Genomic DNA, 14,477 nt, shown 5'->3' with positions numbered 1-14,477 from the left:
AGTGTAGACCTTACCATAAAATGCTTACTTACAAGCACTTAACCAACAGCGCAGTTCAAGAAGAGTAGGGGTGCAAAGGGTCGGAAACCTGCCGGTAAATTTCCTGAAATTTACCTCAAATGTTCCATGGGAAGTTAAGCCCGGGAATTTTGCTTAAATTCATCAAAAAGTTAGCTTATAACAGTGAACCTTTTTTGTGGGATACACAAGGCAATTCTAGGTCTTATAGCATATTTTAGTTAAACAATCCCCAATTCAATGGAATTGCAACCCTCTACATGCACAGTGCATTCTTCCATCACACGTACAGCTGATTCTCAAGATCTTGCACACTAATGAGATGCTATTGAGCCCACACTACTACACTGTCTGAGCCAAGGACTACATGCTTTCTGGTAAGTTTTGGTTACAATACAGGGTGGGGTGAATATATTTGATATGACATACATGATTTTTTGTTAATAACCTCTTGGTGTTAGGGGGCAGTATTTTCATTTTTTGGAAAAAAAACATTCCCGTTTTAAACGGGATATTTTGTCAGGAAAAGATGCTAGAATATGCATATAATTGACAGCTTTCGATAGAAAACACTCTAACGTTTCCAAAACTGTAAAGATATTGTCTGTGAGTATAACAGAACTGATGTTGCAGGCGAAAGCCTGAGAAAAATCCAATCCGGAAGTGCCCCAGGTTTTGAAAGTGCTGCGTTCCAATGACTCCCTATTCAGCTGTGAATGTACCATCAACGAGCTTACGCTTTCTACGTATTCCCCAAGTGTCTACAGCATTGTGACGTAGTTTTACGCATTTCTGTTGAAGAATAGCCGTAGGCAGCCACATTGCGTAAGTGGTCACATGGTGGCTCCGAGAGAGATTCTCGCGTAAAATACAGAGGTAGCCATTACTCCAATCGGTCAGAGTGAAAAATGAATTGTCCCGACTGATATATTATCGAATAGATATTAGAAAAAAACCTTGAGGATGGATTCTAAACAACGTTTGCCATGTTTCTGTCGATATTATGGAGTGAATTTGGAATATTTTTTGGCGTTGTGGTGACCGCAATTTCCAGGCGATTTCTCAGCCAAACGTGAAGAACAAACGGAGCTATTTCGCCTACAAAAATAATATTTTTGGAAAAAAGGAACATTTGCGATCTAACTGGGAGTCTTGTGAGTGAAACCAACCGAAACTCAAAGGTAAACGATTTAATTTGATTGCTTTTCTGATTTCCGTGACAAGGGTGCCTGCTGCTAGCAAGGTGATAAACTTACACAAATGCTTGTCTAGCGTTGGCTGTAAAGCATATTTTGAAAATCTGAGATGACAGGGTGATTAACAAAAGGCTAAGCTGTGTTCCAATATATTTCACGTGTGATTTTCATGAATAGGAAGATTTTCTAGGAAGATTTATGTCCGTTGCGTTATGCTAATTAGTGTCAGATGATGATAACGGTCCCGTTCACGGGCTGGGCGTCACTACAGGTTAACTAGTAAATAGTAGCCAACAGTAAAGTGTTTAAATTATTTCTAACTTGTTACCAATTTCTGCTAGTTGTTTTTTGCTACCATGTGGGTTTTAGCTTGCTTGAGCCTGCAAACTGAGGAGTGTTAATTCACCTGTTTCCATACATGTTTCATTTTTAAAAATGTATCTTACAAAGTAGTTGTTTAATCTAACTGCTTAACTATATATCTGTACATGGAATTTATATTTTTTTCTTCTAATCTTTACAGGAAAATGCCACAGGCACTATCTGATGTGTGGAGACATTTCACTGCAGCTAATGTAGAAGGAAAAGCTGTGTACATTTGCAAATATTGTGCCAAATCATATGCGAAGAATGCAAAAAAGATGCAGAATCATCTGGCCAAGTGCATAAAGTTTCCTCAGCGCTCACGTAGTCAGAGAAATGCTGATGAAGGTCTTGCTCGAGCTGTGTATGCAACTGGTTCAACTCTGATGCTCACAGACAATGTGTATTGGAAGAGATTTCTGAATGTTCTTTGCCTAGCATACACCCCTCCAACCAGACATGCTTTATTTACTAATTTGCTGGATGAAGAGTTCAACAATCAATCAAATGTATTTATAAAGCCTTCTTACATCAGCTGATGTCACAAAATGCTGCACAGAAACCCAGCCTAAAACCCCAAACAGCAAGCAATGCAGGTGTAGAAGCACGGTGGCTAGGAAAAACTCCCTAGAAAGGCCAAAACCTAGGAAGAAACCTAGAGAGGAACCAGGCTTATGTGGGGTGGCCAGTCCTCTTCTAGCTGTGCCGGGTGGAGATTATAACAGAACATGGCCAAGATGTTCAAATGTTCATAGATGACCAGCAGGGTCAAATAATAATGATCACAGTGGTTGTAGAGGGTGCAACAGGTCACCCGTTGGAGTGGTGTTGTCATCATGTTTGACAGTCTCCTGGAGGGGGAGGAGTCTCTCCAAGAAATGGCCATATCACAGTCTGCCGATATGGACAGCCCCATCAAGAGGATCCTCCTGGATGATGTATTTTGGGAGAGAGTGGTAAGCAGCTTAAAACTCCTGAAATCTATAGCAGTAGCCATTGCACGGATTAAGGGAGACAATGCCATCCTGTATGAAGTTCAGACTCTGCTTGCAGATGTAAGAGAAGAAATCCATACTGCCCTGCCCACTTCACTGTTACTCCAAGCAGAGGAAACAGCAGTTCTGAAATACATAAAAAAAGTGTGAAGACTTCTGCCTGAAGCCCATACATGCCACAGTGTACATGTTGGACCCCAAGTATGCTGGCAAGAGCATCATGTCTGGTGCAGAGATCAACAAGGCCTATGGTGTCATCAATACCGTGTCTCACCACCTTGGTCTTGATGAGGGCAAGGTTCTTGGCAGTCTGGCGATGTACACTTCCAAGCAAGGGATTTGGAGATGCAATATAGCAGTAATACCAACATATCTCATCAGCCACCTGGTGGAAGGGACTTTGTGGAGCTGAGGTTCTTTCCCCTGTTGCCTCAATCATCCTCCAAATCACACCAACATGAGCCGCCTCAGAGTGAAACCGGTCCTTGTTTGGGAACACACACACCAAAGCACGCAACAGGCTGACCAATACAAAGGTTGAAAGATTGGTGGCCATCCGGGCAAATTTGATCCTGACAACAAGCCATCCAGGTTGGAAAGTGACAGTGAAGATGAGGCCTCAGAGTCTGATGTTCAAGAAGTGAACATTGAGGAGGTCCAGGGAGAAGACAAGGAAGCCTGAAGACAAACAAAGCTATAGCTTCTCGACTATTATTTTACAGATGTATGTTGAAAATGTTTTTGGGAGATGCGATGGATCAATGGGGATCATTCAATATTCCCTTTCTTTTGTTGTTCAGTGAAATCATCTCATGTGAAAGTCAATTCATGTAATTCAAGTTAAATTCATAACTAAATCTTCTTTTTTTTCTATTGGAAGGATTTAATCATTTGTAATTATGTCTACTCATGATAAGGTAAAAGGTTTATGTTTGTCTCCATATGACATTGTAAATCTATCCAATGCAAAAAACATTGACATGTAAATGGTATTAATAGTTTCCACCTCTGAATATTCCCCAAAATGTGCAACCCTAAAGAAGAGTTAAGAAAATATTAACCAAATAAACTAAAGTAAAAAATAATAACAAGGCTATATACTGGGAGTACTGGTACCGAGTCAGTGTGCGGGGGTACAGGTTAGTTGAGGTAATTTGTACATGTAGGTAGGGGTGAAGTGACTATGCATAGATAATAACAGCAAGTAGCAGCAGTGTACAAAACAAATGTAAAGTAATTGTCCGGAGGCCATTTGATTAATAAATGAAATAGTTGACATGACAACTAATTCAAATGCCACGGATGAGTTATTGTGACAGGGTAGGTACCAAAGTGTTGCTCATTGTTTCCTAGGGGACCCTACAATGTTTGGCTACAGTCAATGTTTTTTCATGTAGCCAACATATTCAAGCTTCACCTATTCCTCTTTGATTTAGAAGATACTGTTGCACAAACAACATGATGATTTAGGCCTACACCATCACTGGTATCAGGCTGTACATCTAGCTACATTTGCTCTGACTCAGTGCACTTATTAGCTAGCGGCTATCACTATTTAGCTAAAAATTGCTAAGAAAAGACAAACTAACTGTTTGCAAACATAAGAAACAAACTAATAGTGTAATTATAGAACACTTGTGAACTTACATTAAGAAGCAACAACGTTGTCATCAACGTTGTTGCATGTGCTGCATTGACCATGCAGACTGAACGCAAGTGTCTCGTGGTCAAGCAACAACACATTTTATTGGGGTTTATTGGTGGTTCCCACCCAAATAAGAAGAGATGAATCCAGAGACTTAATGAATGGATTGTAATAATTATAATGGCGTCCGAGGGGCTGCTATAACAGCCTCCACTCTCTGAGTGAGTAGGCTATAGAGGCCTTACCTAGGGTCCATCCCTTGCATTACAATCTCATCTTGCTTGCACTCTACCATGTCATTCGTAAACATGGCATGGAAGTAAGGGATGGAGGCAGCCAGAACAATCCTGTGGGCGCTGAACTTGTGGTCTCCAACCTGTAAGGGCGATACAAGCAAGTGATTTAGTCCAGACATGGGTCAAATACATGTTCCATACGGTAGAATGGAACAAACAGAATAGCATCAAAAGGGTGCATACTCCCGAGCTAAATCAAGCCCACCTCAAGTGCATTCATTTGAGAGAATTGTAATACAGTTGAAGTCGGAAGTTTACATACACTTATGATGGAGTCATTAAAACTCGTTTTTCAACCACTCCACAAATTTCATGTTGACAAACTATAGTTTGTGCATGACAAGTAATTTTTCTAACAATTGTTTACAGACAGATTATGTAACTTACAATTAACTGTATAACAATTCCAGTTGGTCAGAAGTTTACATACACTAAATTTACTGTGCCTTGAAACAGCTTGGAAAATTCCAGAAAATGATGTCATGGCTTTAGAAGTTCTGATAGACTAATTGACATCATTGGAGTCAATTGGAGGTGTACCTGTGGATGTATTTCAAGGCCTACCTTCAAACTCAGTGCTTGACATCATGGGAAAATCAAAAGAAATCAGCCAATACCTCAGAAAAAAAAATGTAGACCTCCACAAGTCTGGTTCATCCTTGCGAGCAATTTCTAAATGTCTGAAGGTACCACGTTCATCTGTACAAACAATAGTACGCAATTATAAACACCATGGGACCACGCAGCGGTCAAACCGCTAGGGAAGGAGACGCGTTCTGTCTCCTAGAGATGAACGTACCTTGGTGCGAAAAGTGCAAATCAATCCCAGAACAACAGCAAAGGACCACGTGAAGATGTTGGAGGAAACAGGTACAAAAGTATCTATATCCAGAGTAAAACGAGTCCTATATCGGCATAACCTGAAAATCCGCTCAGCAAGGAAGAAGCCACTGCTCCAAAACCGGCATAAAAAAGCCAAACTACGGTTTGCAACTGCACATGGGACAAAGATTGTACTTTTTGGAGAAATGTCCTCAGGTTTGATGCAACTAAAATAGAACTGTTTGGCCATAATGACCATCGTTATGTTTGGAGGAAAAAGGGGGAGGCTTGCAAGCCAAAGAACACCATCCCAAACGTGGAGCACGGGGGTGGCAGCATCATGGTGTGGGGCTGCTTTGCTGCAGGAGGGACTGGTGCACTTCACAAAATAGATGGCATCATGAGGTAGGAAAATTATGTGGATATAGTGAAGCAACATCTCAAGATGTCAGTCAGGAAGTTAAAGCTTTGTCACAAATGGGTCTTCAAAATCGACAATGACCCCAAGCATACTTCCAAAGTTGTGACAAATTGGCTTATTGGAAAATTGGACAACAAATTGGACAACAAAGTCAATGTATTGGAGTGGCCATCACTATAAGCCCTGACCGCAATCCCATAGAAAATGTGTGAGCAGAACTGAAACAGCGTGTGCGAGCAAGGAGGCCTACAAATGTGCAAGCAAGGAGACCTAAAAAAAAAAAAAAAGACTCAGTTACACTAACTTATTGTGGAAGCTTGTGGAAGGCTACCTGAAATGTTTGACCCAAGTTAAACCATTTAAAGGCAATGCTACCAAATACTAATTGAGTGTATGTAAACTTCTGTCCCACTGGGAATGTGATGAAAGAAATAAAAGCTGAAATAAATCATTCTCTACTATTATTCTGACACGTCACATTCTTAAAATAAAGTGGTGACCCTAACTGACCTAAGACAGGGAATTTTTACTCGGATTAAATGTCAGGAATTGTGAAAAACCGAGTTTAAATTTATTTGGCTAAGGTGTATGTAAACTTCCGACTTCAACTGTAATCAGAACTTAATGTCACCTTTAACCATTGCTTTCCCCTTGGCGACACCAACATAAGACAATAGCCTATTGTATTCATCATCAGTGGTGTGAAGTACTTAAGTAAAAATACTTTAAAGTACTTCTAAAGTAATTTTTTGTGGTATCTGTACTATACTATTTATATTTTTCAACTTTTACTTCACTACATACCTAAAGGAAATGATGTACTTTTTACTCCATACATTTTGCGTGACACCTAAAAGTACTCGTTACATTGTGAATGCTTAGCAGGACAGGAAAATGGTCCAATTCGCGCACTTATCAAGACAACATATGGTTATCCCTTCTGCCTCTGATCTGGCGGACTCACTAAACACAAATGCACCTTTTGTAAATTATGTCTGAGTGTTGGAGAGTGCCCCTGGCTATCCATACATGTTAAAAACAAGAAAATGGTGCCACCTGCTTTGGTTAATAGAAGGAATTTGAAATGCTTTACACTTTTACGAAATGTTTGCAATTACATTTACTTTTGATACTTAAGTATATTTAGAACCAAATACTTTTAGACTTTTACTTAAGTAGTATTTTACTGAGTGACTTTTACTTTAGTAACTTTGTATTAAGGTGTATATATACTTTTACTCAAGTATGACAATTGAGTACTTTTCCCACCACTGTTCATTAGGCTACTTATTTGAGAAATGTGTGTTTATTTTATATGAAAAACTATAAAATCAAAAGAGACATCTTGCATGAGGTGGGTGCACTGACTTATGCCTAACCAATACAAATCAAATCAAATCATCAAATCAAATTTTATTTGTCACATACACATGGTTAAGGCATGAAGTCACCTTCATGTAGGGCATGCAGTGCAGGTCTTGTTAAAGAGAAAGTGCACTAATGGAAGCCAGAGTGAAGGCTCGCTGGAGGTGATGCGTTACAGATAAAGATGAAATTCCCAAGGGCTTCAGAATATGGTCCAGTAGATATCTAGGCTACAGGACAGTACACCGCAGCTTATCATAATGATGGTGCTTATTAATAGGGCAGGTGCATCACGTGGGAGGGCCTGAAGAGCGAATATATAACTGCTGTTTCCATGTTCCCTGACAAAGGTCCAACTGACCACATGCAATGTGAACGTTTAGGTGATGCTGCAGGTGGTTAAAGCCACAGATTTTAGGACAATTAACAGTCAGCTCGAGGTTTGTGAAGATACGGGCAATGGCTGGTTAGTCATGTTAATTTGATTCAATAATACCGCAATCTGAGATAATGGTCAGTAGTCCATAGTTGTCTGATAGTAGTCCACGTTATATTATTCTAATTCAGCAGGGCTGTGTATTGTATACGTTAGTAAGCAGTTTGCCAAGTCTTGCTTGAGAGGCCATTACTATAGCTAGTTAGGCACCAGGGGTGAGTTTCCCAAAAACAAACAGTCAAGTGAAGATGACCTTTACGTGTTAGGTAAACGTACACCCAATTAGTGTGCTGCTTCGCCATCACAGCAAAAAAAAAAATGTTTAACTTGCAGCATTGGCAGTAACGTTACCGTAGACTTCAGTAGGTGCTAACAGTAGTTCTCTCTACAACCCAATAACTAACGAAGTAAAACTCCCTCTGGCTAAAGCTTTTATTGGTTCTTCCGGACGTAGGGTGAGTCTGCTAGCAAGTTGGGCGGTCAAATCGTGGATAAAACTACTATGACATTTGAAAGGGAAGGGCGAAATGTGTTAGATAACTAACGTTGCTTATTTGGCACGATAATCGCGATTTATACATTCATATATTTAGAGTTAGTAGCTAGCTATGCTGCTTAGCCAATAACTTACCTAGGCTAGAGCTTTATATGTACAAAATAGAAGCCTCTGCAGCTAGCTAGCTAAAGTTATTAGGCTAGCTTGCCTCAATTCTATTGATAGCTAGTTAGCCGGCTGGCTATTTTCTCAAAGTAAGTTACTGTAGTGCGCTTGGCGAGCTACTAGGCTAACTCCACACATACCTTCAGGGTGACATCGCAGAGTTTCCCTTGCCTTCTGATCTCCTCCATAACAGCATATCCACGACCTGGTAAATCGTGGACTGAAAAATGCATCAAATCCTCCAATTCTTCATATATCATATCACCCATCGTCATTGAGGAAAAGGGAAATAATGAAAACGCCTAACAATGGGGAACTGACCGACTCGAGACACCGTAGAAGGAATATTCTCCAATCCACTAGTATTCTGCCAGCAACGCAAATGATGACGTGTAGTTGTATGGTAATAAGGAAACCTTCAAAATAAAAGCCTGCATTTCAAAACTGCCATGTGAATTTCATTCAACTTTAATGTGTCTTCTGCATTTAATCCCAAACCCTCTGAATCTGAGAGGTACAGGGGGCCGCCTTAATTGTATGGGGGTTAACTGCCTTAAGGGCAGATCGGCCGATTTTTACCTTGTCTGCTCAGGGATTCAATCCAGCAAATTTTCAGCCCAAATGCAATACACTGTAATAGACTGTACATGGGATACAGATTGGGTTGTAGAGAGAGCTATTCTACCTGGAAAAACTCAGATTGTGGTCAATAAACCCATATAATATGGTGTTAGGTAATTGCGTAACTGCTGTTATAATAACGTTTATACAAATCTATTAGCAAGTACAAATTGCAAATGCTTAACTAAATTGTTGGCAAAGTATTTTTAATCATTATTTTGTTGCAATGTTTTCATAAACCATTTACACTATTTGATTGACAATAAAGAGCCTTATGTTGATATTGGTTATATTGCTGCTAACTAATGTGATCTTGTCATGCCGTGAACACTGTGCAGTTTCAAAATAATCCAAAGGATGGCAGCCTAGACCACAAATTAATGTTTTGCAATGAAATAATGTTCTGGGTAGTGCAATATAGTAGGATTGGGATTTTAGGCTACCATCCTTTGGATTATGTTGGAACTGCGTAAACTCTAATTAGCAGTAAACATGTATTATGACTGTAGAGTAGGGGGACACACTTTTGCTGATATGTAAATGTAACAGATGTATAATGTACTCTCCATGCGTTGTGTTTTCTCAAAATAAATCACTTCGGCCAGTGGTCCCAGTTGAGCATTTATTTTTGTTGTTCAATGGGAAACAGCACGTTAGTTGTGCAGGGCTTAACAGTATTGATGGCTGTAGATGGCAAAATCCCTTGCATCACATTTTCATACTGGGCGAACAAAATACAAAAATACAATACAAAATATAACATGTGTAAATACCTGTTGTTAAATGGGAAACAGCACGTTAGTTGTGCAGGGCTTAACGGTATTGATGGCTGTCGATGGCAAAATCTGTAGTTAGCAGTGGCTTATGTGACCATTACATCAGTGTATGCTAGCTAACACACTTATTTACAGCAATCATATGCCAAAGCACATCCCAGAAAGCCCCTCAATCCCTAACAGGTACCATATACCCACACATGTATAAATCAGTAACGTACAGCAAACTTGTACACATTGTAAAATAGAAAATAGAAAATAGAAAACAGTATTCAGAACGTGACCTACCCCTTGCATCACATTTTCATACTGGGGAGACCTGACGTTCGTGATCTCCCCCTATCTGCAAGCGGGGCCAATCACAACACACCTTATTGTCATCAGAGTTGAACTAACCAATAAGAATGCTTGAACATTAAATACACATTTCTTTAGAGGCAAGTGGAAACATAACCAACCCTGTTACATTCTCCCCTGCTGAATTACACTTGTATACTATAAAGAAACTAAATGAGGTATGCAATACCTTGCAATACAAATGTCACCAAACATTCCAGTGCAAAGACTATTCTCTAAAAAGAATTAGGGGAATTCAAAGACCCCGAAGGAAAACATGCCTGTTACATGTTCAATACACTCAGTGACAATAAGAACCTCAAACAGCAAAACCTTGGCCTACATGACCTCTGACCCATTACCTCAATGGGGTCTCTTGAAAGTTAAGTAAAACAAATGTTGGGGGGGGGCTACAGACTTGGATTCTAATCCTACACCCACACAGGTACTGTAATGAATTCTGTATGAAAAACCCTCTGTGTCTGCATAGTCTCAATGAGTCTCACTGGGCGTTTCCTAACCCGACCAGCCCCTGACCTGACAGTCCTAACAGAGTTATCATTACGTTTAACCTGTTCAACTACAACCAAAATTGGGGGGTCACTATCCACAGTCGATGGGTAGTCAAGGTCAAGGGTTCTGTGACTGTTGCTGGAACTTGTGCCACCAGCGGCATCTTCAGAATGCCTTTCTTCCTCAGAGAGTTCGGACATTTCTTCTCCAAAGGTTAGCTCTGACATGCTTGTGCCACCAGTGGCACCCTCAGAATGTGGTGAGTTCTGAGGGTCCCTCGCCAGTGGCCCATCTTCCAGCACATCTGGGGTCTCTTTTTCAGAGGGCTCCGACTGTGTTTCCTCCGAGGTCTGTTCTGATACCCACACACTAGTCCTCTCACCGATGTCCATTTCTGGTATATCGTTCATGGATGAGTCCTCCATCTCCTCACTCTGATCCTCACGGTCTCCTGTATTCGGTGTCTCCAAGGCAGTGTCAGGGAGAGGCAAGAAGTTTACAGGCATTATCAGATTACGGTGGAGCGTTTTCCCCTGGCCAGTCGACATGTTCTGGATCTTGAAGATGTGGATGTCGCTATTCTTCTCCGTAACAATATAGAGGTTGTTCTCCCAACAATCCGCCAGCTTCCTCTTTCCACGTTCACCCTTATTTGACAGTAGCACCCGATCACCGACCTCCACTGGAGTACTCGTCATAGTCTACAACATCTGAGTCTTGTAGCACCGTACCAAACATCATGTCGACAGGCAGACGTGGGGTTCTCCCAAACATCAACTGGAAAGGGGCGTGGCCCGTGGTTTCATGGACTGTACAGTTGTAGGCGAAGGTCAACGACTTCAGCTTCTGGGGCCACCTGTGCTTTGCTCTCGTAGGTAAAGCCCTGATCATGTTTCCCAGCGTTCTATTGAACCTTTCGACTCCCCCGTTCCCCATCGGATGGTAGGGAGTTGTGTGCGACTTCTGGACTCCTGCAGCACTCAACAACTCAGCAATCAATTTACTTTCAAAGTTGGCCCCTTGGTCAGAGTGGATACGACGAGGAAAACCATACACACAGAAGATGTTGTTCCACAGCTGAAGGGCCACTGCTTTAGCTGATTGGTTCGGACACAAGAAGGCATGGGCCATCTTAGTAAAATGATCAGTGACAACCAGAACATCCAATGACTTGTTGTTGGAGTCTTCAGCAGACCAGAAGTCCACACACACCAACTCGAGGGGCTCAGTCGTGATGTTCTCCAGTGGCGCTCTGGCCTCTGGCTCGGGGGCCTTACTGAACACACACCTCTTGCAGGTCTTAACATACTCTCTCACATCCGACTCCAGACCATGCCAGAAGAACCTCTGTCTTGTCAAGTACAATGTCCGCTGTTGCCCCTGATGACCGGCTTCATCATGGACACCCTTCAAAACTGTCGCCCTCATGGAGGTGGGAACTACATACTGGTACGTCTTCTTCTTTGACAGCAAACTTTTGGTAACGCCAAATAGTACACCCGTTTTCAGAGTGAGCTTCTCCCAGGTCTTCAGAATCCACAGATTGGTTCATGAAGCCTCGATTGGTTCATGGCCACGTTCCCTCCTAGAAGGTCTACGTCCCCTTTCCACGTAGGAGACAACTCTGGCGAGTGCATCATCCTGGCGCTGCTTTGATATCAGGTCGTCACGGGACAGCACTGTCACATCTGACATCTCAGATGGCACCATTGACTGAGTGAGCTGAGGCAGTAGCAGCGCACAGTTCTGTAGACCAGCCTCCTCTTGCGACCTCAGGACTGCTGACACCGCTTCCTTTGACAGAGAACCAGGAGAAGGATAGGAGGTAGTTTGGCAGTCCATGACAATTTCACAGCATCTGCCTCAATTGACGGTGAGCAGCTTTCGAGGTCGAATGGGTGGTTCGACCAGCGGAACACATCTTGCACCTTCTCAGCACGTACTCCCGCAGCTTCTTCCAGCAAGGCCTTGTATAGAACCCTTGTGATACGGTGGAGAGCGCTCGGCTGCACAAATGGCTGTCTACTGAGTGCATCAGCAATGACATTTTTGGGACCGGGGATGTACTTTATGTCAAACTCGAATGGAGCAAGTTTAGCAACCCATCTCTGTTCACAGGCGTCCAATTTGGGCTTGGACAGAATGTACGTTAATGGGTTGTTGTCTGTCCATACAGTAAAAGGCTTGCCCCTTAGCCAATGACTAAACTTCTCACAGATGGCCCAGCGTAAAGCAAAAAAACTCTAACCTATGGGCAGGATACTTTGACTGTGCATAAGTAAGAGATTTGCTACGGGCCTGGCTGCAGACCCATCCTCTGGCACTTGGGAGAGGACAGCACATAATCCATTACTAGATGCGTCTACAGACAGCAAGAAAGGTCTACTAAAATCAGGGTGGGCTAGCATGACCTGATCGAGGAGAGCTTGTTTCAACTGACTAAAGGCCTGTTTGCACTCACCAGTCCAGTCTGCTGCTGTGAGTTTTCTATGTATTCCTCTTTTCCTCTTGCCTTTCCCATGGCGTGGTGCCTTCGTCCCAGTTGTCAGCCCATGCAGCGGCTTAGCGATGGTGGAGCACCCCCTCAATGAACTGCTGGTAATAAACTATCATTCCGAGAAAGGACCGAATCTTCCCCTGGGAGGGCACGTCCGTGTTATCCTCCATGAGATCCTTCTCTGTCATCCCTGCAATAGCCTTCACTTTTTCTGGGTCTGTGGCCACACCTCCTTCACTGATGACATGCCCCAAGAACCGCACTGACCTCTTCATGAAATGGCATTTCTTTGGAGACAGTTTCAGATTATGGGCCTTGAGACGCTCAAAAACTGACTCCAAGCGTTGCAATCCAAGTTCTTCAGTCGGGGCAAAAACCAGTACATCGTCCAGGTAGCATAGAAGGCTAGAAAAAAAATTAGCCCCAAAAATGCTCAACATCATCCTCATGAATGTAGCTGGGCTATTGCATAGTCCTTGTGGAAGACGGTTATATTCATATAACCCAAAAGGAGAAGTGAAGGCTGTAAACTTCTTGTCTTCTTCATGTACCTCCACATTGTAGTAGCCTGAGGTCAAATCCATTGTAGAAAAGAAGGCATTGCCACCCAGGGCCGCCAGAGCATCAGCTTGGTGAGGTAGAGGGTGAGCATCCTTTACAGTGCGAGCATTGAGCCATCGGAAGTCTGTACACAGTCTCAGATCGCCAGACTTCCTCCAGACCAGCACGAGCGGGGAGGCATACTCACTGCTGGATTACCTGATTATCTCTCGCTCTTCCATCTCATCCAAGGCCTGCCTGAGCTTGTCATAATGGTTAGGGGAGAGCCTACGGTAAGGTAGCCTAAAAGGCTTAGTGTCACTGAGTCTGATGCAATGGACATATCCAGTAGCCTTCCCGCAATCTAGTTTGTTCCGGGAGAAGATACACTCGTAGCGGGCTATTAGCTGAACTAGCCTGGCCTTACACTGTTGTGACAACTGAGTGAACTCAATGTCAATGTCACCTAGCCCTAACTCGTGCAACATCTCACTTGTCCCACTGTGCGGTTTTATGGCACTGTCAACGGTCAAGCTATCTCCACTACCATTGTCAAAGTCTTGATTGTCATCCATTTTGTGTACCTGCTGCACCAGGGGGACCGGTTCGGCAGTGGGCCCATCTATATAGTCAGTGTCAAAGTCTTTTAATGCCATGCAAGGAAAAACGTCCGTTATCTTGGCATTCATCTCACTGTTATCGGCTTTGGTGAGGGATTGATAACTTTGACAGGGACCCAGCCATCGCTCCACAATTTTGCTACTGTTCTCCCCACTAGAATGTTTTTCGGTCTTGAGCGTGCCCTCGTAGGCTCAATAACGACTCCACTGCCCGCGGATACATTTTGAGGCGTACACAACCGGCCCCAGACTAAATGTTCCTGCATGGGTCCAATGTGACTGCCCGCTTCAGCCTTACCGTGCCCACTCTTTCCGGCACTTCTGTCCCTTTCTATCTCTCTACATTAGCCAACAGA

At 42.7% G+C, this 14,477-nt stretch overlaps 1 protein-coding gene across 3 annotated transcripts in view; it reads right to left on the bottom strand.

The window, feature by feature from the left end:
* Positions 1-8,567, bottom strand: part of klhl18 (kelch-like family member 18) — a 61,444-nt gene extending 52,877 nt beyond the window's left edge. For all 3 annotated transcript variants that reach the window (XM_024403971.2, XM_024403972.2, XM_024403973.2), the window contains exons 1-2: positions 8,359-8,567; positions 4,463-4,593 (exon numbers count right to left, since the gene is read on the bottom strand). In XM_024403971.2, the coding sequence (XP_024259739.1) occupies positions 4,463-4,593; positions 8,359-8,493 (266 nt within the window). In that variant the 5' untranslated portion in view covers positions 8,494-8,567. The remainder of the gene's footprint in view (positions 1-4,462; positions 4,594-8,358) is intronic.
* Between the last annotated feature and the right edge of the window lie 5,910 nt (positions 8,568-14,477).

Source organism: Oncorhynchus tshawytscha, linkage group LG10 (assembly GCF_018296145.1).
Source record: "Oncorhynchus tshawytscha isolate Ot180627B linkage group LG10, Otsh_v2.0, whole genome shotgun sequence".
Taxonomy (NCBI): Eukaryota; Metazoa; Chordata; class Actinopteri; order Salmoniformes; family Salmonidae; genus Oncorhynchus; species Oncorhynchus tshawytscha.
Note: the sequence above shows the minus strand (reverse complement) of the source record. Positions and strands in the feature narration are given on the sequence as shown.